Source organism: Bolinopsis microptera, chromosome 11 (assembly GCF_026151205.1).
Source record: "Bolinopsis microptera isolate Bmic1 chromosome 11, MBARI_Bmic_1.0, whole genome shotgun sequence".
Taxonomy (NCBI): domain Eukaryota; kingdom Metazoa; phylum Ctenophora; class Tentaculata; order Lobata; family Bolinopsidae; genus Bolinopsis; species Bolinopsis microptera.
The window spans coordinates 7,709,195-7,734,485 of record NC_087082.1 but is presented as its reverse complement, the minus strand read 5'-3'; the positions used below and the strand labels follow the sequence as shown (position 1 = coordinate 7,734,485).

At 38.8% G+C, this 25,291-nt stretch overlaps 3 protein-coding genes and 1 non-coding gene across 6 annotated transcripts in view; 1 reads left to right on the top strand and 3 right to left on the bottom strand.

The window, feature by feature from the left end:
- Positions 1-116: 116 nt before the first annotated feature.
- On the bottom strand, positions 117-8,924 carry LOC134822625 (transmembrane 9 superfamily member 4-like). Its single transcript, XM_063833757.1, has 15 exons — positions 8,725-8,924; positions 8,389-8,488; positions 8,072-8,176; positions 7,717-7,820; positions 7,344-7,475; positions 7,095-7,208; positions 6,657-6,842; positions 6,124-6,214; positions 3,456-3,578; positions 2,995-3,155; positions 2,611-2,706; positions 2,297-2,440; positions 1,393-1,520; positions 1,107-1,188; positions 117-961 (listed from the first exon to the last, which is right to left on the bottom strand). Exons 1-15 carry the CDS (start codon positions 8,827-8,829, stop codon positions 812-814), a joined length of 1,821 nt encoding a protein of 606 aa, XP_063689827.1. The 5' UTR covers positions 8,830-8,924; the 3' UTR covers positions 117-811.
- Positions 2,769-2,850, top strand: Trnas-aga (transfer RNA serine (anticodon AGA)). Its single transcript has one exon. It is a non-coding gene; the product is annotated as a tRNA-Ser (tRNA).
- Positions 8,925-9,431: 507 nt separating the features above from the next.
- On the bottom strand, positions 9,432-12,745 carry LOC134822624 (uncharacterized). Its single transcript, XM_063833755.1, has one exon. It carries the CDS (start codon positions 11,622-11,624, stop codon positions 9,657-9,659), a length of 1,968 nt encoding a protein of 655 aa, XP_063689825.1. The 5' UTR covers positions 11,625-12,745; the 3' UTR covers positions 9,432-9,656.
- A 3,970-nt stretch (positions 12,746-16,715) lies between these two features.
- Positions 16,716-25,291, bottom strand: part of LOC134822958 (heparan-alpha-glucosaminide N-acetyltransferase-like) — a 29,239-nt gene continuing 20,663 nt past the window's right edge. For all 3 annotated transcript variants that reach the window (XM_063834239.1, XM_063834241.1, XM_063834240.1), the window contains 6 exons: positions 23,416-23,528; positions 22,815-22,938; positions 21,899-22,063; positions 18,104-18,174; positions 17,242-17,354; positions 16,716-17,059 (listed from right to left, as the gene is read on the bottom strand). In XM_063834239.1, the coding sequence (XP_063690309.1) occupies positions 16,884-17,059; positions 17,242-17,354; positions 18,104-18,174; positions 21,899-22,063; positions 22,815-22,938; positions 23,416-23,528 (762 nt within the window). In that variant the 3' untranslated portion in view covers positions 16,716-16,883. The remainder of the gene's footprint in view (positions 17,060-17,241; positions 17,355-18,103; positions 18,175-21,898; positions 22,064-22,814; positions 22,939-23,415; positions 23,529-25,291) is intronic.

Sequence of the window (25,291 nt, the reverse complement as noted above, 5' to 3'; positions counted from 1 at the left end):
ACGTTTTCATTAAAAATTATTCTGCCCACACACTATTAAATATAAGACCCTCTTAAAGAAAGCCACAATCTCAACAAACTCATTTACTGACTGTGTTAGCGCAAATAAACGAGAAATAACGTGAAATGTCTAGAATATCAATACATCTGCAAACAAAAAGGTTCATCATAATTAATACTTGCTATTTCTATTTTGATAATTTACAATCATTCAATTAACTAGTAAGATCCCAGAAGACAAATATAAAACCGTCTACAAATGAGGAATCTTAACCCTGACTGCACGAGGTTGCGTCTCATCTCTCAATGAAGAGTGCACAATAAATATATATTGTCAGAATTTTAGTTCGTAAAAGTAAAACCAGCCACGTGATAAATATCAATAAAAACGTGGTATTTTAAAAATCTCCGATTAAATTGAGTAAGAAGTATTCATGCTCCCGCCAAAAACATTGTGACCTAAAAATAAACTGGAATTTCTTCCAGGGACAACTTAAATAAATCAAATGAAATATTTCAGACTTGGCGTTGAGCAATATTTGGGGTACGCCACTAAGGCAGTACACTGCTGTATACTACTGCAGTTACCCTCAAAACAAGCCCAACAACATGATTTATAAAACCCTTGTATCTTGTGTTGTTGTTGCACGGCGGATCACATGAGTACTGCCTAACCTGTCCAACAACTCCACTAATAACGTAGGGCTTGTCATGTGATATCCCTACTAACAACTCCACTAATAACGTAGGGCTTGTCATGTGATATCCCTACTAACAACTCCACTAATAACGACCCCAATAAGTTAACCAAGCTAATCTATTTTAACTGCACTGTAGACGTATCTGACGAAGAGGAAGGAAGCGAAGAAGCCGACAGAGCCGGTGAATATGCCGAATGTAATGGACATTAGGGCTGTGTAACCAAGATACAGGACTGTAGACGTGAAACCAACTATCTCCAACTGTAATTAAGCGGTGTTTAAATTAATTAACTATTTCTTATATAGGTTATATTCAATAAGATAAAGCTATCACGCGAATTGTTAAAGATGAGTAAAAAATTAGTACAGTTTAATAAGAATAGTTTTGAATTTAAATGGAAATTACCTTGGTATAGTAGAAAAAGACCCCATAAGCGAAGACGTACAATCCAGTTCCAGCAGCAGAAAAGAAGGACTTCCACCACCATCTAAAGTTTGAATTTTTGAATTATTTATTTTCATTTTGAATTTTTTGTAGAAATATTAATGATGATGTGTGATGAACTTATATTTTAATTGGACAGAGATTAAAGAAATTAAACAAGTTCACATACTGAGACATTGACCTACTCAAATAATAGCAAGTATAGTTAACTAAACCTGTAATTAGTTAAATAATAAGTTAATTAAACCTGTAGTTCTCGGTACAAAGCTGGAAGTAGACGATCACTACAGCAATCTCCGCACAACATATCACCAGAATCACGTACACAAGGAACAGGAATGAGAACAGTGTGTAAATTTGGTTCTCCCAGATCGCCTGAGAAAGATGATTTTGAAAAGATGCTGGTTTGAAGTTGGCTGCTTCAAAGAAATTAGGAAGGAGTTCGATTAAATGATATAAAAGGCAACGCCTCACATGGTAAATTTACCACAGTTTACAATTAAAAGTGTAAACTGTGAACACCTGCAAGATTAGGGATAAATTACCAGAGTGATCATTTGTCAGTGTAGTGGTCCTTTGTAAACAAGAATCTAGGTAAACTATAGGTAAAAATATAATATTAATCATAATCTAAAATGTACTAATCTTTGTATTCTAAATGGGGAAAAAGAAGAAACATTGTCAGTCAGTCGAGAAAATTGTCAGTCAGGCTATATGGCAGCTTTGTAGATGTTGTGACTATGCTAGTAGTGGTCCCAGGCTTGCGACTGGAAGTGACTCGACGGAAATCTTCAAGACGCGCGCGCGGTTCGTTTTGCGGCGTAACTCGGATGGAGTTGGCATTGATTGATTACGTAAAAATAACGTCGCCGCGCGTTACAAAGAAGATACTTTTAACTGGATACAAGATAGTCAATGAACGGAAACGAGCAGATACAATCAAGGATAAGTTATCTTGTTCGGAGAAGACCATCCTAAGCTGGGCAATTTAAAACCGATTGAAACCATGTTTACATAGAAATTTGTATCGACTCAATATGTCACATAATCCCGCTACCAGGATCAGGATTGACGCATTTATTGTGCAGTATGAACAGTCCCCCCCCCCCCCCCCCCCCCCCCCCCCGGATATAGCAACAAGCATTACTTACGGAGAAGATAAAGTAAAGTTCGATAAAGACAGCCCCAAATGGAAGGATGCCAGCCAGCAGCATTGAGGGACCAGTTCTCATGTACCATAGTTGAGAGGGAATGGGGCGTGGTATTTTATTAGTGCGTACTGAATATTCATACGGCTGAAAAATAACAAGTTAATTAGTTAAATAAGAATAATGAGCGTGTCGGCATGCTATTAGATTCTGACGAGAAGTCGAATTGAAACATAAATTTTGAAAACTTCTGTCTTCTGAATGAAAATTTAATCTCCCTCTCTTATTGCCTTCAAATTTAAATTATTGTTTCTTACCTGTTTTCGGAATCCAAAGAAGAATCCAATAAAGACGAGTGGTAGAGAAACACATATCCAAAATGCCAACAAGGCACACATATAGGAAAATGGGACCTGAAGGAAAGAGTTATTTAACGCGCGCAAAATATATACAATGAAATTCGATAAAGAGACATGCGGACGTGGCCGAGTGGTTAAGGCGATTGACTAGAAATCAATTGGGCTCTGCCCGCGTAGGTTCGAATCCTACCGTTCGCGCAGTTGTCTTTTGATATATTTTTAGTCATATTAGAATCATATGATTATTTATAAATAAATAAAACTTAGTTTGTTAAAACCAATAAAAAACAAACTAAGTAGATTAAAAACAATAGCAATTGAACATTTTGATAAATAACTCACAGCGCCACTGCTACCAGCATGCCACAGCAGGAAGTTCAAGATGAAGCAAGTCGAGGAGATAAGCCCAGGATAGAGAGTTGCGGTGAGGAAGGAGGCTCGCTTCCAGGCTAGTCCTTTAAAGGTTCTGTACAGTCTACCAGAATAGTATCCTCCAATAACACCTGAACAATTACTGATTATAGGGAGATGTTGCACACAAGTAACCAGGTAATTTTATAATCACTGTCACGTGTCAAAGCAAACTTGGTCAGATACCAGCTTTTAAGCTAAATATTCTAATCATAATAAACATATCATTCAATTACTCATAACATCACGAATCAAACAATTTACAGATTATCTTCCATAGAAAGGTTATATTATGTAGCATAATATATTCGATGAACATCCTGAGTTTTTCTTCTCAACCAAAGAAAAATTTGGCAGCTTTAATATCACTTGCATATAAAAATAAAACCTACCAAAGAAGAAGAAAAGAGAGACCCCAGCTCCGATGAGACTGCCTCTACTAGCTGGAGACAGCATCCCCAGTACACTTAGTACTATACAGGCTAGTGCTGTGGAACCTATCTGTACACCACTACCTGGTTAAGTAATGTGTCAGAGTACACTATCAGTGAGAGGACAGCAAAGTTAAGTTTTTAAATCTGCAGAATATGTATTTTGCAGCAAATATTTTGTGCACAATACTATGTATATATCTTATATTTATTACAGTGACGTGTCAGATATCCGCCACATCATTTACAAGGTAAAGTTACATTCTTCTGAAGATATTTTCATAGGATTTAGGACCAACTTATTTTGAAGTTTTCATTATGAATTAGTTGGGCCTCCGAGTGCCACACAGTTCAGATATTTTTAAGTATGTAATATGTATAATATACATATTATGTAATGATGATTCTAATTCCTGATAAATCCTATTATAATCCTGACAAACGCCTGTCCCTGAAAGCAGTAGGATGTAAACTTGAGATGATGCAGTTTAAAATGTGTGTTAGGATATGTTTACACACGCACTAATTATACAAATTATATAATTATATTAGACACCTCTACAGCTCTATTGTCTACACTCTACAGTCTACAGGCTACACGTGTCAACCTCAGTATACAGCTTGGAACTATTTCCTAGTTTCCTAGTTAAATCTTATTATATATCAGGGTTAGTCGAGAACATACTGCAAATTATACACCCTGTACACTGCACACTGCGTAGAGCGAACTTACTGTTCCTGTATTACATGTCTAGCAAGTGAGGGGGTGGAGGCCGGGGGAGGGGGTGGAGGCCAGGGGGAGGGGTGGAGGCCGGGGCCCTCCCCTACATTACAGTTACCTCATCTCTCACGACCTACACACTAAACATGTACACAGCCTCCCTGCCATTACCAACATTGTGCTACACTATCAATACGTGCACACCTCTCCATGTAATGGGAACTTTGATGCACTGTGTACACTACTAATAAAATCTGACGTGGTGGCTAGAAGGAAAGAAAAGGAATCTTTTATAAATATCAGCAGTATTTAGTTTATTTAACAAACTGAATAGTATGATAAGATTACCTTATTCAATTGAGTACTCTAACTAGCGTCCTATATATTTATACATATATATATAATCTCAAATGTATTTATAATTCCACTTACTAACTCCTACAAATATATGCCACGTTTACACAAATATGTTTGAATATTATTGGGGGGGGGGTGTGTCATGTCCGTCTATGTCCGCCTATGTCCTGTCCTTTTTGGATTCTATGAGACAACGGACGTGTTTTTTGGGACATTGGCGGACACGGACGGACATTGGCGGACTCGGACGGACATTGGCGGACTCGGACGGACATTGGCGGACCCGGACGGACATTGGCGGACATTAGCGGACATTAGCGGACAAACATTTTGAGGACTGAAGAGTACTGAAGAGTACTGAGGAGGATGGCTGAGAAGGATGGCTGAGGAGGATGGCTGAGGAGGATGACTGAGGAGGATGACTGAGGAGGATGACTGAGAGGAGGAGAAGGATCAGGAAGACCCAGGAGGAGGAGGAGGAGGAGGACCCAGAAGGAGGACCTAGGAGGAGGAGGAGGAGAACTGAGGAGGATGACTGAGGAGGAGGAGGACTCAGGAGGAGGACTGAGGAGGACTGAGAAGGAGGAGGACTGAGGAGGATGGCTGAGGAGGATGGCTGAGGAGGATGACTGAGGAGGATGACTGAGAGGGAGGAGGAGGAGGACTCAGGAGGAGGACTCAGAAGGAAGAGGAGGAGGACTCAGGAGGAGGACTTAGGAGAAATGAGGAGAACTGAGGAGGAGGAGGAGGAGGAGGACTGAATACGAGGAGGAGAAGGAGGGGGACTGGGAGAAGACTGGGGAGGAGGAGGACTGATGAGAAGGATGAGGAGGAGGACCCATGAGGAGGAGGACTGAGGAGAAGGATGAGGAGGAGGACTGAGGAGGACTGAGGACTGAGGAGAAAGAGGAGGAGGATGAAGAGGAGGAGGAGGACCCAGGAGGAGGACCCAGGAGGAGGACTCAGGAGGAGGAGGAGGACTGGGGAGGAGGAGGACTGTTGAGGACTGATGAGGAGGACTGAGGACGGGGAGGAGGAGTAGGAGGAGGACTGAGGAGGGGAGGAGGAAGAGGACTGAGGAAGATCAGGAAGACCCAGGGGGAGGAGGAGGAAAAGTAGGAGGAGGAAGCATCTAAATGTTATTTCCATTTTTGTCCGTTTTTGTCCATTTTTGTCTGCTCTATTTTTTGTCCGTTTTGAAAATATCTAAGGGTACCGAACGGACAAAAAACATGATCCCTCTATAACAGCAAAAATTGAACATTTTATTTAGCAATTTAGGTGTCCATTAATGTCCGCCTATGTCCGCCTATGTCCGCCTATGTCCGTCTATGTCCGCCTATGTCCGCCTATGTCCGGTTATGTCCGCCTATGTCCGCCTATGTCCTGTCCTTTTTGGATTCTATGAGACAAGCGGACATAGACGGACGTGACACCCCCCCCCCCCCCCCCCATTATTACAAAGCAGAAACATCTAATCAACAAAAAATGTATTATGTAGCCGTTAAATCCTCTAACATCTATCAGTTGTTCAATGTACATTGTACCTACCTATAAGAGCCACTAGATTTGTGCAGAAGTTGGGTGGTCTCAGTACGTCTCCGTGTAGTAGCTTCCATCCTGTTTCCTCGTATGTATCATCCTGAACATTAGCAGGGTAAGTAAGTAAGTAAGTAAGTAAGTAAGTGAGTAAGTAAGTAAGTAAGTAAGTAAGTAAGTAAGTAAGTAAGTAAGTAAGTAAGTAAGTGAGTAAGTAAGTAAGTAAGTAAGTAAGTAAGTAAATAAGTAAGTAAGCAAGCAAGCAACTAGCAAGCAAGCAAGTAAGTAAGTAAGTAAGTAAGTAAGTAAGTAAGTAAGTAAGTAAGTAAGTAAGTAAGTAAGTAAGTAAGTAAGTAATTAAGTAAGTAAGTACTAAGTAAGTAAGTAAGTAAGTAAGTAAGTAAGTAAGTAAGTAAGTGAGTAAGTAAGTAAGTAAGTAAGTAAGTAAGTAAGTAAGTAAGTAAGTAAACTTAAGTAAGTAAACTTAAGTTAGTAAACTTAAGTAAGTAAACTTAAGTAAGTGAGTGAGTAAGTATTTAATTTACCATTTCCTCGTCCAGGTTGTAAGCAGCAATGTCTCTCCTGAGAGCACGCACCATTATCATAGCGAGTAGACCGGAGAGAAAGAGAACTATGATAAGAGAGTTAATAATACTGAACCAGTGAATCTGAGAGTTGGTAGCCGAGGTGAGGTAGGTGTCCCAGCGTGATGCCCAGGCTATCGTACCTTCCTGTAAGGTAGGAGTAGTAGTTACTTGTAATCTACTAAACAGTAAACACTACTAGTACACTAGTACACTAGTACACTAGTACACCAGTACAAGTTAGTTAACTAGTACACTAGTACATGTCAATCACAACACCAGTTTCATTAAGCAGTGTAGCGGCTTATAGCATAAGGGGTACTTTCACCAAATCAATGTCTAACGAAACGAATGATAAGATATGTATTATATAATTATTATATGCTTGCCTAGACCTACCTCCCATTCCACACTGTAGCTGAAGGCGAGGGTAGTTGATTTATCTTTAGTGAGGAGTAGTGGTGTGCCGTCCTGTGTACAGGAGTCAGTGCCAGCGTGACTGTTAGACTCAACCTGGGTAACAAAGTGAAAGTGAAAGTGAATCATATACCCATCATCCTTCTGAAGTGGAACCCATACGCCTAGTTTACTGGTAATAACGTGACAAATGTTTTGTGCAATTTTACGTGTGAAATATCTGACACTTACCTCAAATCCAGTTATTCTGAATTTGCCGGGCATGGAACCCACGTGGTACTTGATCTTGAAATGGAAGTTGTTGTACAGGTAAACGTTGTCCTTGTAAACTTGACCAACTTTGTGTCCTCTGTGATACAACTCCTGAAACATTTGGTTAGGTGAAGGTGAAGGATTCAATCTTTGGGTCAAGCTTCTAAATAAAGCTACATTAATTTCATAAACTGGATATCCCCACCCCTTCTACATCAACAATCAACATGCACTGAACAATACAGCCAATATGAACGTATCTTAGTTGAAACGTTGACAATTAAAAATTCAAATAAGGTGACCCTGAAAACGTACTATTTTGTTCTGGAAACTTACTAATTTTGAAACTTACTATTTTCCCATCAGGAGATGAGTATTTCCGAGCCACAGGAAGGTTATCTAGGATCAGGTGAACATCGTAATCCTTCTCTATCATATCTATAATCCTGTTTACCTCTGCGGAGGTGCTTTACTTTAAATATTTATTTAATAAATAAAAAGTATAGAAAAAAACGTATTCCGAATCGTAATAAGTCTAGACATAGTTAGTAGGGAGCCGATGCTACTGAAGTAAGTTGCTACTGAAGTAAGTTGCTACTGAAGTTAGTTGCTACTGAAGTAAGTTGCCACTGAAGTAAGTTGCTACTGAAGTAAGTTAGTTAAACTATATTGAGTTGAGTTAAAATATAAAACAGACAATAACCTACCTTTAGGCATGAGAGCTACCATGCACACTTGAGTACAAGGTGTAGTCTGCATTACATTCACTGTATACGCAGTGTTTACTATTCTGCTGCCGTGCAAAACCTCGCCTAGATAAACATTGTTACATTTTTACATTGTTACATTTTAAAATTGTTACATTGTTACATTGTTACACTGTTACATTGTTACATCTTAATGTTTATATCGGATAGTTCACAAAAACTAGTTCAATTATTGACAGGTATTTTCTCAAAACGACGTGAAAGAAAAGCAATAAATTTGAGAATTTAAAAATGAGACCGAGAATATTTAAACAAACCTAAGTTCTCAGCAAAGTTTACTTCTTTATTGGGTAAACAGTAAGGTAGTTTACGGTAACTAAACGGTAGCTCTGTGTGTACACTCTCTACTTGTGTCGACTGTGGGGAGGCGACTACATTAGTACATTGTACATAAGTATATTTAATTTGTACATTAGTACATTGTACATTAATAAATTAGTACATTAGTACATATGATCAGTTATCTTGCTACAAGTTTAATGGAACTTGTTGCAACTTATGAATCGGTTAATTTGATTCTGTTTTGTTAAAATTACACACATATTGGTGATTCCTTTACTTCTAAAGAGGGAACTAGATTAATTGGGGCTAACCTTGATCTCGATGGTTTGTCCTCTGCTGTATTCCACAGGGGCAATAAGGGGAATGTAGAAGGAAGACACTCCAGAGAGCAAAAGGGAGAAGACCACCCAGAACATGCTAGTAGTAGCTAGAAACGCTGTGTTACCTGTCTTTAGCAGGTAGTTAGTTACATCACGTACATCCTAATAGAGTAATTAAAACTTAAAGTAATCGCCTTTGTGGCTGAAACATTCGGTTAGCTTTATTTTGCCTTACAATTTCATCTTTTGTAATAGTACGATGGTACACAGTTTTAATTTAAGTAATTAATTTAATTCAATGTGAGCTCAGAGCTGGTCCAAATTAGAGACACCATCATTTATAGTATTCCATTACTATAATAATTGTATTGTCACTAACTACTGACTGGGAAATTAACTCTTTTAGTGTTGTTAATTTGTTTATTTATATCACTAACGATTTATCATTTAACGTTTCCAAGGGATCAGTAAATACCAGGCTTGATTTTAAGAATACATTTTTATAACACTAAAACAATCAAAAACATGTAAAATCAAGCACCTGTTACTACATATTATACCGAAAATGATATTCAACATTTGGAACCTCTGCTTTGGAATAAATTATTGTAATATTGTATCTAGAACATCATATTGAATACTGTAATTTTAATTCTATAGTTTTTATCATCTGATTGAACTAACATAAATATTTAAAAGGATTGATATTTTTCTTAATAGTATTCATAATTATACACAAAAATTAAAATAAATACTAATAGACAGTATTTAAACAGAATTTTAACCAAATTTAACATAACAATCAATATGAATCAATATGAAACAATGATAATATAATCAATGACTAAGATAGCAATATAATAGGTATCCTTAAACTGCTATATCATACAATCTCTTACAATTAGCACAGCTAGGAATATTCTTTAACTTTGATCAGGCAAGTTCTTTATTGGTGGTGGATTCTTTGTTTCATCAGCCAGTTTGAAGCCAAATATTTTAGAGTAGAAATAAATCTCATTTGAAATGCACCTTTGTATATTTACAGCTTTTCTAAATCCGTGAGCCTCGCCCTCATACTCCACATAAAATGTAGGAACTCTATTTTCCAGGGCAGCATTGTACAACTCTTTAGACTGTGGTGGAGGGCACACAAAATCATCTGAACCTTGGAAGAACCCAATAGGACATTGCAGCTGGCTAGCATGGCACAAAGGTGATCTTTCTTTGTAGATCTTTTCATCTTCAGGGAGTTTTCCTATCATCTTGGTCAGATATTGAGACTCGAATTTATGGGTATGCTTTGCTAATCCTAAGAGATCAGAAACTCCGTAGTAAGAAACTCCAGCATGGAAGTATTTTTTGAAGACCATCATAGCCATGGTTGTGTAGCCTCCTGCACTTCCTCCATCAATACTCAATCTGTTTCCATCAACTATCCCTTCATTTACTAGATGCTGGGCTGCAGAAATGGCATCTTCTATGTCATACACTCCCCATTTACCATAAAGAGCTTGTCTAAAAGCCCTCCCATATCCAGAACTACCTCTGTAGTCGAGATCAAAGACAGCAAATCCTCTTGAAGTGAAATATTGTGTTTTCATACTTAAACTTCTCATTGCCATTCCAGTTGGACCACCATGAACACGTAAGAGAAGAGGTGGCTTTTCTTTTTCATCTGGACTGAAATCAGGATTTTTTGGTCTATAAAGAAAGCCATAAGCATTCATATTTTTGTCGGTAGTTGGGAACTCAACTGACTCTGCGTAGGATATGTATGGCATCAACTCTTTTTCAGCTGACTCATTATTGTAAATGTAAACAGAATCATCCTTCAATGATACTCGAAGAAGAGTGAGAGGATTAGCAGGGTCATCAATACCAAGGGCATAAACATAATGGCCATGACAAAGAACATTGGTAAATGTTCCAAATGAGTAGCCTTTGCTCCTGATCAATTGACCCAGATCTTTTAAGATTGTCTGAGGATTATCAATATCAACAAACAGAAAATTATCCATGCCATCTTTTGACTTTGCTCCAATAACAATTCCATCATTAGTTATACCATATCCAGGATATCCAAAACACCAACCAAAAGGGAACCCTGGTTCATTGTTGCTCTTATACCAGGGCTTGGTTTCATCAGATGACTTCCATACATTCCAAAAATCGGTTCTGTCACTAAGGTACAGATATTCATCTTTGTTAATGAACCTACTCTGCAAATGAGATGCACCAGTTGATACAATCTTAACATTTTTAGCTGAAGCAACGCTTCCCTCCATCACCAATTCCCCAACACTCATCTGTGTATCATCCCAGGGCATATTTGGATGGTTCCAGGAAACAAATATGATTTTATTTTCGAAAGTATCAACACTTTTGTAGAAATCAGCACCCTCCACCAATACATTTTGGCTGCCAGTCAACAGATCTATGGCAACAATGGTATTGATACATTCCTTACCTTCAACTCGGTGATCTTCTCGGACACAAACAATTTTATCAATGAAAGTGTTGATATGACCTTCAGCATAGCGTACCTTACCATCACCAAAATCTGCTGTTACAGGTACTGGGGTAGCATCAGGGGCACTTTGCTTGTAGATCCGCTGATCAGATTTATTGACAAAGAAAAGTTCCTCATTGTGGACAAAGAATGCACCTCCGCCATACTCATGTACTCTGCTTACAACACTAAAACTTTCAGGGGTCCACTCAATAGCCGAGCTTGCACTTTCACCAGTGCTAACAACAAATTGGCCGGTTGGTTTCTTTGATCTCCAAAATAACTTTCCTGTCACCCTGTCTATTGCTGCAGTGGAAATCTCAGTTGCATCAGGTGTTACAACATCCAATGTAATTGGTGATTTCCATTCACCGTAACTCATTCCTGTAATTAAATGTATTGAATACCTTTCTTATTGATTGAGTTAAACAATGACGAAATAGGTCAAAAGGATTGATACAAACGATTGATAGTCTCCCTCTTTCGACCATTCTGAATTTCCTTATTTCTCTCTTTATTTCTAGGTCATGAAATATCATTATGAGGAACTTAACTCGATTATGTTTTAATTTTATTACTAGGTTACACCACTGCATAATTCGAAAGCACTCCAAACACCACCAGTACAGAAGCTTAGATACGTGAAAAGACGAAAATGGGTCTTGGTTATAAAGGCACATAACGTATCCGCTGATGGCTGAAGCAGTCGGTTGAGATATCCATGGGCTCATTGACGTTATTCACTTTTAAACTGGATCATCTAGACAAATACCGGTGGAAATGAGGTTGAATGAGATGAAGTCATGTTTACTGGGCAATAATCTTCCTCAGCACTATAAACGTGGAATCTATTTAGTCCGACTAAATAGCTTAAACAGGAAAGATTAAACCATACATACATTTACATTTACAACAATGGTAAAATATTTTTAGATTAGATGTAAATTATTCAAACAATATACACATAATTGTCACAATGACCCTATATAAAAACAACCTTTCAAAAAATCAATATTTTCCCTATCTCAAATATTGGGAGAAAAATTTGAATATCAACCTTTGCCTTGTGGCTCCAAATTCAAATCTAAACTGTTTATATCAACAAAGTTCTTTCTTGCACCTCTGTCCCCCCGTAGAGAAATCACTGTTGTTCTTAGGATTTCGAAACGAAGGCGCTTTCTAATTATCCAACAGCATCTGAATACCTTTGCCCTATGTGGTATTCCATCTTGCTAGCAAGCTTCTTTACTAGTCTTTCAGCTTCACCACCCATTCCACCAGATGTTGAGAAAACTAACGGCGTGAAGCTTCCTTTCTCTACTTCCAGAACCCTTGCATTGTAACACCTTTTCTTCTCATTTTCATGGGACTGGTACATTGCTCAGCAATGTCATTGCTGGGATTTGACATACGTTGCATGCCACTTTTCGCGCTCGAAGCCGAAAGCTGGGATCGATTTGCTTGCATTGGAGGGGGCTCCCTTTGGTAACTCTAGGCCATCAACTGAAAGAAGAACTGGCTCAGTCTGCACATCCTTGTATTTCACAGTGGTAAAAGATTTGCTGTCATACAAATACAAATGATATAGTCGAACTATAAACCTTACCAATCTTATTTAAGCACCAAAATTAATCCATGCTATTTTCTGTGAGTACAAATGACAAAGTTGACACTATATTATCAAAGCCGGCCTTGTCATACGTTGTATGACCTGCTTGTCATACGTTGTATGACCCGCCGCGCACGAAGTGCGCGGCTCCCCCTGTATCGTGAAACGACCGTGGGGGTCGCAACGTGATACAATGGTCAATGACCCGCCGCGCACAAGTGCGCGCGGCTCCCCCTGTATCGTCGAAACTCTATACTATAGTGAAGCTAAGCGACAGTGGGGGTCACCACGTGATACAAAGCCGGCCACCATATATTTTGTAAGGAGACCTCGCCTCATAAATAAATCGAGAGCTCAAATTGACTTCTTTACCCGTAAATCATAAGCACACAATGAAAAGTTTATTATTGCCCACTTCAGGCGGATACCTGATTTATATTTGTTAATTGGCTATTTTAGATTTAATAATACATAGAATAAACACATTTATTGTTTTACGTTAGATAATGTATTAGATTTTATTAATTAATCAAATTGAATTTGATAAATTATTAATGTTGATGGAAAAATATATTTATTTAAATTATTTTTTATTTAGTGCAATGATATTTTGTAGACACTTGTGATGATGTTATGTCATAATCTTTATTTACTTACTTACTTACTTACTTACGTTAAATTTTAGATTGGTAAATGTTTTTTATCATACATACACTTAACCATGAGCCTTCGCGTGCTACGTTGTACGTGACGCACTTGTTTCGTTGCAAGCACGAGGGCTCTGGTTAGATAAAGAGTGAAAATAAAAAGGGTAGTTTTTGGGCTAAAAATTAATTTTACCTAAAAAACAAATGATTCCAATTGCGCAGTGGAGCGAAAGCACATGGTTAGGTGAAGATTATATTATACATATACATGCGCCACTACAAGCGCTCTGGATAAAGCAAAACGATGTTTACTGGGCCGGCCGCGCTCAGCCTGTCATTTCGCCAAATCTTTATTATGTTAATGAATATAATAGCCTGGGGTCCTCAGGTAAAACGATGTTTAACAGGCGATGATCGTAAAATATTTGTTTCAACTCGGCGCGCGTCCTGGTAGGTTATAAACCTACAAGATTGACATCGTGAATCAATATTTTGCCCCACATTGCACACGTCACACCTTCACATAGCCATGCGCCTACGCGTACTGCGTGACGCGCTTGTTCATTGTTTCACAAGTAGCGCGGTCGCGCGCTACTGCAAGCGAGAGGGCTCTGGTTAGAGCAACGTCACACCATGCAATGGTATTTGTGGTGGTCGCACGCTATTGCAAGCGTGAAATGAGTCTGGTTAGAGATGAGCAATTTATGCTAAGGTCTTTCTAGTTCTTGAATAATTACAATTAAAATCCTTGGCGTGATTTAGTGTAACCGCTATTCGTTAGCAGTTAGAAAAGGAAAAATAACAAAGCGCCGCGCACACGTGCTGCGCTATAAGGGATGTCAACGTCAACTTTATACACAAAACTAGAGAAATATAAAGGGTTCGGATGTCAGTGATTATGACAATATGGCGCGTCACGCGTGCGCGAAGGAGCATAAGCTTCATTTTCCGGTTGGTCGACCCTTTTGAAAAGAGGATTGATTTGGTTTAAAATTGTCCCCCAGGCCCTATGTGGCTTCAATCGTAGGGTTGAACGATTTATGTGGCTTCTTTAGACACGAATAGGAGACAGTATGTCGCTTCATTGTAAAAATAACATGAATATAATAATTTTGCGAATACATGTGTCATGTGGCATGTCCACATGTGAAAACCCAAGACGACTTCTAATTACTAAATAAATTTAACTTTCTTTCCAATCAAATAATTTACTACATAATCACAAGATGGGATAATGGGACTAAAAACATTTTACTTTTCAAATCTTTTGAAAAACGGACTCTCCCAACACTGATTGTAAATTAAACCAATGAAATCAACAATAGCATTTAAATTTAATAAACTTGTAGTCAGTCATTACAGAATTCGCGGACAGTGGTTCCCAGGGAATCTAAAAAATAAGAATAGCAAATAAAATACAAATTTAGGATACAAAGAATGGGGTGAGCTGATAACAACTATAAAGCGTCATAATTTTCAGGAATAGAAAAGATTTTCTGGTTTACAAATTTTGAACGACTATAAATAATCTTTCAATAGCATATTAATTAACATAGCCTAATTTAAAAATTGTTTCCATATTTTACTCTGCTTCAATAGATGTCAGAACAGTTGCAGTTAATTAAACACACCCGTTTTGACCTATTCCAGTAGCAACGTATAAATAGTCAAACCATGATTTATCGAAAGAGCCCTCAACAAACCAAGTATTGACTGTAAGCACTAAGCATCATAATATCACGATCAAACATATCAGAGGTACACAATTTTTTGCTTTTTTGCGTGAAAATATTGCAAAAATGTTCAACCCCCACTAATCAGTGTCAGTCCTGCTGAGAAAACAAAACAATTCAACACAGTAATTTTTATTAATAAACAAACCACAAATAATAACCTAGTGTTCATGCGGCAACTAGGTTAGTGAATTTATTCTGATCACTAGTAAGCTAGTTTCCACTCATTTTAACGGCTCTAAAAACATCCATGCTCTTCCAAATTTTCCGAACCAACCTTTTAAACGATGTATCATACAAATTAACTGATTAAATCAAGTATTTTCAGAGCGTATAAAAACCCACTCAGTGAAAGCAGGATTAATGAACGAATAGTGTGACATTGGGTTCTCAACCATGGAAATTTAAAAGTCTCTGCATGCTGTTCTTTCTGGCTCCATGTGCTAGTTAGGGGTCTGAGGTATCCGAAAAATTATGTTTTGAGTACCCAAAGTGTTCTGGGTGCCAGGAATGAGGTTATTAAAGCGGCGAAAATGACCGGTTTTGGACTATTTATGAGCTTTTTTGCCCATTTTCATGAGATAAAGAATCAGGAAAGCTGCTCTTGATGATTGAAATGGTTGATACCAATGAGGATACACCCAACACACATAAATATACGTGATATATGTGATTTTAATGAGAAAAATATGATCTCAGGGCCCATTTTATACCAAAATTTGCCAAAACCACTCGCACTTGTCAAAGCTTCCTCATTTTAGACACATTTAATGATTATTATGGTATCTAACTTATGGTGGATCTGATAGGAGTATGTCTTAGCTTCATTTTAAGCCATCAATGAGCATGCTGGTGTGCATGAAAGTACTTTAATCCTCCCGTCCATTGATCATATAGTATGGGCCATGCGCGCGCGCGCGCGCTTGTTACAAGCTTGAATTTTCTTCCTCAGTATCTATCTAAAGCTTTTAAAGACATGATTAGAATGCTATCCTACTCAGCACATGAGTGCTACAAGATGGTGAAAGAATTTCCATGAAAAATCATTAAATGTGGAAGATATGAGGTCATATGTGTGTGCGCGCGCGCGCGCGCGCGCGCTTGTTACAAACTTGACATCCTCAGAACTTTCACATTTACTGAGATTTTGTTTCAAACTTAATTGACTCTGAACCGAAATTGCCAGAGGAAACAGATAGTGTAACTCAGAAAGACCACAAATGGATAGTTTGTGAGATATTGAGGTTATACTCCAAAAAATTTACAATGATGTCACACCAGAAAACCCCTATTTTTGGTATATTTAACCTCATATCTCGAACGCGCAGTACTGGATTGAGCTAAACTTGGTCAGGTTTTGTAGCCCTGACTATCCTCGATCATATGGAACAGGAATAAAACTGTTCAGATGTTATATCTTAATTATATTAGGCACTTAGTTCTGAAAAGTGAGAATGTCATTAATACTGCTTTCACTGCACTTCAAATTTTGAAGTCTGAACCAATTAAACCAACGTCAAATGTGGAATTTATCTGAAATTAGCGTCTCCTCTATAGGAATAACGAGGCAGGATAAAATGCCCAACAATATGCCCGGCAAAACCTCCCCCGCTCCTTCACCACACTTTAATCACATGTCTCAACAGAACGTTTCATATTTTGTAGTACTTCTTCTTGCAGTCGAGGTAGAAGCCGACTAAGAGCCAGCAGGCAGTCCCGACCACAGACTGCAACATGAGGGCCCCGTGTGATTGGGATGTGGCCCAGTTGAAGGGGAAGTAGGAGTACACTATGTAGGAACCAACGTACAGGAACAGCGGGTTCTTTCCTGGAAACGTTATACAGAGATTATTAGAGATAGTAACCCGTAAAAACAACTTTCTTGAGATTTCATCCTCGACTCTCTACCTCACGTTCAGTAGACAAACGGATTAAATGAGAGAGACACTGGACTGGATAGTGGTCACAAAAAAACAAAATAAAAAACAATTAATTAATTAGATGTATTACCGGCTGAGTTGAAAGGAGCCCCGCACCAAATGTGGAAGAAGTCTATCATGAGATACATGATAGCCAGCACGAAGTAGGCTGAGGCTGAGGTAATCGCTACAAACGACACGCTCCTGAGATATTATAGGAACCTGGTTACTTTCAAGTTACTATCTAGTTACTTTAATATTACTATCTGGTAACTATAGCTACTATATTATGGTAACTTGTGTATTTAATCTAGTAGCTGTGGTCAACACAGCCGTTCTTCAGCGGATATATATTCAACTTTAAAGGAATGCAATAATTCGATCAGAGCAGCATGTCAAACTACATCTAGTAATATAACGCTACGTGACTCAGTACTCACCACGTGACTCAGTACTCACCTCGTGACTCAGTACTCACCACGTGACTCAGTACTCACCACGTGACTCAGTATTCACCACGTGACTCAGTACTCACCACGTGACTCAGTACTCACCACGTGACTCAGTACTCACCTCGTGACTCAGTACTCACCACGTGACTCAGTACTCACCACGTGACTCAGTATTCACCACGTGACTCAGTACTCACCACGTGACTCAGTACTCACCACGTGACTCAGTACTCACCACGTGACTCAGTACTCACCACGTGACTCAGTACTCACCACGTGACTCAGTACTCACCACGTGACTCAGTACTCACCACGTGACTCAGTACTCACCACGTGACTCAGTACTCACCACGTGACTCAGTACTCGCCACGTGACTCAGTACTCACCACGTGACTCAGTACTCACCACGTGACTCAGTACTCACCACGTGACTCAGTACTCGCCACGTGACTCAGTACTCACCACGTGACTCAGTACTCACCACGTGACTCAGTACTCACCACAAGTTCTTGTTGATTGGGACCCATCCTCCGGTTAGAGTTCCCTTACTCAGGATCAGTCCGATAGCCAGCTGAAATGTTACATTTGGAGGTGTTACATTTGAGTGTGGGGCTCAATGGAATTACTTTATTGAATGTCTAGGATGTTGAAATTTTGAAATCATCAAATAAATTGTTAGTTTCCGGACAAAAGAATTTCCTTGGCTCCGAACGTTAAATAAGTTATAAAATTATATTTGTGATGTAATGCTACATTCTTGCTTTTATTTAGGTGGTTAGGTTATGTAGATTAAATTACACATAATATCACAACTAATAGAAATGGTGTGACTCATTATTTGCTTCAGTTAGATCTCATTATATATTATACTGGCCTCCTAAAACTAGTAGTATCAGGTGTTATGTCAGCTGAACACGTGGTATGTCAGCTGACAAGTGCAAAGTAGCGACAATATTACTAAAGTAATAAACTTCAATCCCACTGGGAATCTATTATCTAAAAACTTTATACTTGATACTGTACTGTTAATTGTAATGATAAGCGTTAAGTGACGTTTGATATGAGATCTACAAGTTAGCAATTGAGCAATGGTGGTATTCAGCCACAGTATTGATACTGTATTGTTTCTAATAACCATATTCTACCAGACAATTTCAACTTTAAACTTTCTAAAACTTGTGATAATTTTCTACATGGTGAGTAACGAAGCTTATCAAATTGGACTCTTGTTAGGGTACTAGTTTCTGGTAGCCAGTGGTTAGTACTGGTTTCTGGTAGCCAGTGGTTACTGGTTTCTGGTAGCCAGTGGTTACTGGTTTCTGGTAACCAGTGGTTACTGGTTTCTGGTAGCCAGTTGCAGTGGTCACTGGTTTCTGGTAACCAGTGGTTACTTGTTTCTGGTAACCAGTGGTTACTTGTTTCTGGTAACCAGTGGTTACTTGTTTCTGGTAGCCAGAGGTTACTGGTTTCTGGTAACCAGTGGTTACTGGTTAGCGGGTCAGGTGTTAGTGACCTGTCAAACCACACATGTGTAATTCTTGTGTAACTTCCTATCACGTGTCCAATCCCTCCAGAGCTACATGCTGTACTCCAGAACATGTGACCTTGAAATGGAGGAGGGGGGGGGGGGCTTCAGTACGACCACTCAATTTATGCGGTTACATTGCCGTAGAAAGTCACTTTTTGCACGATTTCCGCGGTTAAATTATAAAATAAGTGCGAGTAGCGGAGTGTACTGAAATACTCAATACATGCACAGTACTTGAACAAACAAAGATAGCGGATGTAACCATGACAACGGGGGAAGTAAGAGCACTTCATATTATTGTTAGAGGGTGAGCACACTGTGTACTGTGTGAATATTAATGTGTCACGCTATGGGACTGTGTGAGGAACTATACCGGACAAGTTGGGTATACTTCATGTATTCAGGACTTGAGGTACAACTTTACATAGGGAGGCCAAAAATTAAGTTCTTCTAAGAAGACAGGTCTTCTGACCGAAATGTTGAAGATAGAACAGTTTTGTTAAATGTAGTTTTAAGAACTACAAGTAAAATAGTTTAACTTCACTGTGTACGAACTATGAAATAAAGTAACCCGTTCTATTGTTATATTTTACTGGTAAGTAGTTTAAATAATCCTTTAAACACCAGCTCTTCTAATGTATTTCCATTGACTGGGCTGGTTAGCTTGCATATTTTACATCTGATACTGTTTATTGTTCAGGGTGGGGTAAGGAGCTTTAGTTCACTAAGGTAGGGGGGCCGGGGGGGGGGGGGGGCATTCAGATAGGGGGGGGGGGGGGGGGCACTCAGACAATAGTTCACTCAGACAGTAGACTTTATAGTAGGGTTTATATTAGAGATAAGAGTATTTCAGTAATTCAGTAGTAAGCAGAGTGAAGAAGCTCCAGCACTCAGGTACCCGTATCTCACATAGCTAGGTACCCGTATCTTACATAGCTAGGTACCCGTATCTTACATAGCTAGGTACCCGTATCTTACATAGCTAGGTACCCGTATCTTACATAGCTAGGTACCCGTATCTTACATAGCTAGGTACCCGTATCTTACATAGCTAGGTACCCGTATCTTACATAGCTAGGTACCCGTATCTTACATAGCTAGGTACCCGCATCTTACATAGCTAGTGCAGTCTTCATATTTATCAGTATTCCGGAGCCGTTTATAAGTTTATAACTATGTTACGTGTTTATAACTGTGTAACTAGTAAAGTAACAATAATGGAGACATTCCCTAGATTTTTAGATGTTGTACAGTTAATAAATAACAAATCAAACACGAGGAAAGGGTATTATTTTCTGCGACCTCAGGGGCCAATTTGACAAAACAAGTTGTGTGGTAGCTAATTAATGTACATGATAATGTACAGTACACTGTACAGCCTAGCACGTGCAGTGTAGTTGAGGAAATTAAGTGAAGATATTGCCAGGAATGATGGTGGTTAGTACTACACTTACCAATACCAATACACACACTCTCTCATACTGACATACTGCCTACTGGTTCACAGTGCGTGTTTTTAATGTACTATTTTTTCGTGTGCACAAAATACTAGTTAATTAGGTGCATGATATAATGATATATTTATCACTAAATTGTTACTGCATCGATTCACCCCAACAGTTTGGGTATGTAAGAGCTGACATTTATTTTAGAGCTGATATTAACTTTATGAATAGTATGCTAAATGTCAAAGATCGTAAAATATTTGTTTTTGAGACAATAGCTTTGTAAAGCTATTGTCCCAAAAACAAATATTTGAGTATTTGGTAAGATCTTACGATAGATAGAGAGATATTGTCAGTATAATATCTGCACCCGTCACTACACAAGATACCGCACACAATAACCTTGTAGAGGAGTTGTCGGTGGAAGTAGGTGGAAAGTGAAATGTTAATAATTTAACTGCACAGCAGTAAGAGTGAAAGTAAAATGTTAATAATCTAGCTGGACAGCAGTAAGAGTAATTAAGTGAAATGTTAATAATCTAACTGCACAGCAGAAAGAGTGAAAGTGAAATGTTAATAATCTAACTGCACAGCAGTAAGAGTGAAAGTGAAATGTTAATAATCTAACTGCACAGCAGTAAGGGAATGACAGGATGTCCTCGTATCTGTGTTAGTACTATACTACTAGTGTTACTGGTGTGCAAACTGCAGACAGTAAACACTAAACTTGTACTGTAATCGGAAAGTAACATGCGTTAACATAATACACTGGTGAAGCGTAAAGTTGTTGAGTATTATGCACTCTTAGTGTTGTGAAAGTTAATCTTTTAAACTTCATCTGCAATTATACAGTGAAGAAAGCAGTAGAACTAGTAGCTTAGTACACAGAGCTAACTCTCTACACGTCTTAATATAGTGTCCTGTACGGTCCTCGTTAAGTTAATAACGCACAGATAGTGGTTGTGAACTACAGACTGCAGTGGCTGAGTGTAACGGTAAACCCGGAACTTGTAGTGGCAATTAACCTGTATACACATTACACACCTGTGTACACACTCAATACATCACACCAATTACAGGGTGTAATTGGAAATACACCAAGTTATAAGTGCCCAGTAAGCTACATACCACGTGCAATAGTGCAATACCCCGCCCCATTTCATGTTTTAATTAATTGAGATACGCTCATACCTACTTGACACTTTAACGCGCGTGTTAAACGGAATTTTCTTTAGGATTTCGGTGAGAAAATACAGCAGAACTGCATTACAAAAGTAAGATAAAACATTATCAAATCTAAAGAGTAAGTCAGATAAGCTTACCGATACAACACTCAGCACAGAGAGAGCCCCGACTGTGGAACCACGTGATGATTTGAGCATAACAACAATGTGTCCCGCTACAACACCACTATAGACCGTGAGAACAGCTGTCAGAGAGCCCAGGATACCTTCTGGGTCGTGGGCTAGTGTCGTGTGGTACATCGGCTGAAATACAGCAGCTCTATCATCACATAATGTTGAAACTGGAAAAGAAAAAGGTTTTCTGGCGTCTGTTATTATCATGGGTGAGTTAGGCTCTCCTAGAACTATAACTAACCTTGCAGGTAGGATGCTGGCCTCTGTTAAGTGTTAATGGGCGAGGTAGGCTCTCCTAGAACTATAACTAACCTTGCAGGTAGGATGCTGGCCTCTGTTAAGTGTTAATGGGCGAGGTAGGCTCTCCTAGAACTATAACTAACCTTGCAGGTAGGATGCTGGCCTCTGTTAAGTGTTAATGGGCGAGGTAAGCTCTCCTAGAACTATAACTAACCTTGCAGGTAGGATGCTGGCCTCTGTTAAGTGTTAATGGGCGAGGTAGGCTCTCCTAGAACTATAACTAACCTTGCAGGTAGGATGCTGGCCTCTGTTAAGTGTTAATGGGCGAGGTAGGCTCTCCTAGAACTATAACTAACCTTGCAGGTAGGATGCTGGCCTCTGTTAAGTGTTAATGGGCGAGGTAGGCTCTCCTAGAACTATAACTAACCTTGCAGGTAGGATGCTGGCCTCTGTTAAGTGTTAATGGGCGAGGTAAGCTCTCCTAGAACTATAACTAACCTTGCAGGTAGGATGCTGGCCTCTGTTAAGTGTTAATGGGCGAGGTAGGCTCTCCTAGAACTATAACTAACCTTGCAGGTAGGATGCTGGCCTCTGTTAAGTGTTAATGGGCGAGGTAGGCTCTCCTAGAACTATAACTAACCTTGCAGGTAGGATGCTGGTACATGTGACTCCCCCAAACCAGTCTGTCAATGTAACCAGCAGCTCCCCCGGTACAGTTCTCTAGTAACCCTCCGTCAGCAATCCCTCCTGGTCCTACATATCCTCTGAAAATAGGTGTGACGTCACTACTGGCAACATGACGTCATCCTGTAATTCTTACTTACATCTCAAACTAACAGACACAGGACAGTCGCCTCGTGTTGAAGCGAAATAATATTACACAATGTTACATGATATTAGCATACAGTGTGAGTTGACATGTGTCTGTAAAACACGCTGTGTCAATGTGTTTATGATGACTGCCAAATTTCGTTATTCCACTAAAGGCTATTTCGTGGAAAATTAAAACTTATTTTCATTTGAACTTGATGGTTATGATAGCAAATGATGGCAGTAGAACATTGAAGATGTTGTAACTTTTGATGAATTTTTGAGCTATACTTTGATACAAGTTACAATAACGTAATAATAAAGGAAGGTTTAAGAATTTAATGATCGTTAAAATGAAATTAACTCCACACACCTGAAGAGTAAAGAGGAACTATGCACTAAATATGCACTAAATACAAGTAACTACTCACGTGGGACAGCCTGGTATGGGTAGAATGAAGGTGATAACACACCAGAGGGCTGTGAAGAGAGAGATAACAATATACTGGGGCCACGTGTGGATCAGCAGGTTGCTCAGCCAGCCCTGAGGGGGTAATTAGTTAATTAGTTAATTAGTTAATTAGTTAGTATACTCATTACCCGGCAGCAGGTTTATTTGGGAGAAGTTTCATGAGAAAGTAATGTTTACGCAATTCACTAAATATATCCCAGAGTATTAGGTACGTGAAATGCAGTGTTAAACAGATGTCACCATACTGAGAGAATATATTAGCAATACTGGCACATTATTGGTATTAGTAATGTACCAGATGTGACTAGGATATCAAATATCTGGGTTTTAAATCTCACACAATATGGTACATTCAGGGGCGGTCATCCTCATTCTGGTATTTATCCAATAAAATCACGAACATTAATATTTATTTAATAATCGAAAACTCTTCGCCACGGAGATGACGACATCACCGCCAGATCACAAGTTATTAAAATGTTTCTACTGAACACTGTGATTACGTGATACCATCTGACACCTTGATTTCTTATCAGCAAACTGATTATATTTCAATTACCAGAATTGACACTGATACTAGCAGAATTGACAGTTTTCCGAAGAAGTTACACTGACCCTTTGGGAAATTATTGATAATCGACAGCGAATCATTGAAATTCCATTATAATGCTTTGAATAATAATCATTGAAAAGTATATCAGATAGATACCACATCCACACAAGGTATTGATGACTACCACAATAATGTAGTGTAGAATAGTAGTAATACAACAACGAGGTGAAGTAGTAGAAGTAGCGTATTAATCAAGATACAGCTGCAGCATCCCCAAATTAATAATATTATCATTATTCATATATCATGTTCAGCTTTCTTTCTGAATTTAACATTCACAATCTCCCAGTGGATAATTTTACCAACACAATAGAGGAGAAGCTCCGTACAGCAGACTAAAAAGTAATATTCTGATTAATCTGGTGACAAAATAGCCATCACAATAAGTTTTGTGAAAGTTTCCTAGTCTCCAGCGACTGCTAAACTACAATACAAGCAGTCTCGACAATATCTAGTATGCTCGTCCATTTCACTCTGAAAATAATGCTAATTTCTCATTATGTTTTTAGTTTTATTCTGTACAACTTCACCCTGTTAACATTAACTTCTTTTTAAAATCACGGGCCACACTCAGTAAACAGTACATTGTTGGAATATTTGTTTCTGTAGTATATTTCCCGTAAGTTGGCTGTCTAAGAGCTAGCTTGCTAGGTTCGTCATGTTGTTGTTGTCTGTCTAGACCTCCTAAAAGGGATGAAGAGCCGTCGGCTAACAACCAGGAAATGGAGATCAGAGCCCCCTTACTACTACTAATACTACATCACAACTACTATAATATATATTAATGATGTGTGTCTCTCCTAAAAACACCAGTATCCTATAGGAGTACCCAGGAGGGGCTAGTATAGTTATTACCCTGCTTACCGTGTATGTCTGTTCTTAATCTGTTCACGACAGTGTAGTTAGTACCCTGCTTGTAAGACAGCTACTACAGAGTTGTATGATCTCACTTATGAGTACCCAGGAAATGCTAGTATAGTTAGTACCCTGCTTGTAAACTACTAAAGAGTTGTATGATCCCACTAAAGAGTTAAAGCTATTGTCTGCAGGTAGTAGTTAAATGCTAAGGAGCTAGGGAGATTTTTCACTGGATCTAACAGGCTAATATAGCTCACATGATATGTAATCTGGCAGCAGATTGGTTGGGAGTTTGTGGGTTTGAGAGTAGGTGGTAAAGGTGTGTGTTTACTGTTTAGCGGAAAAGGTTCATTTCTTCTCGGTA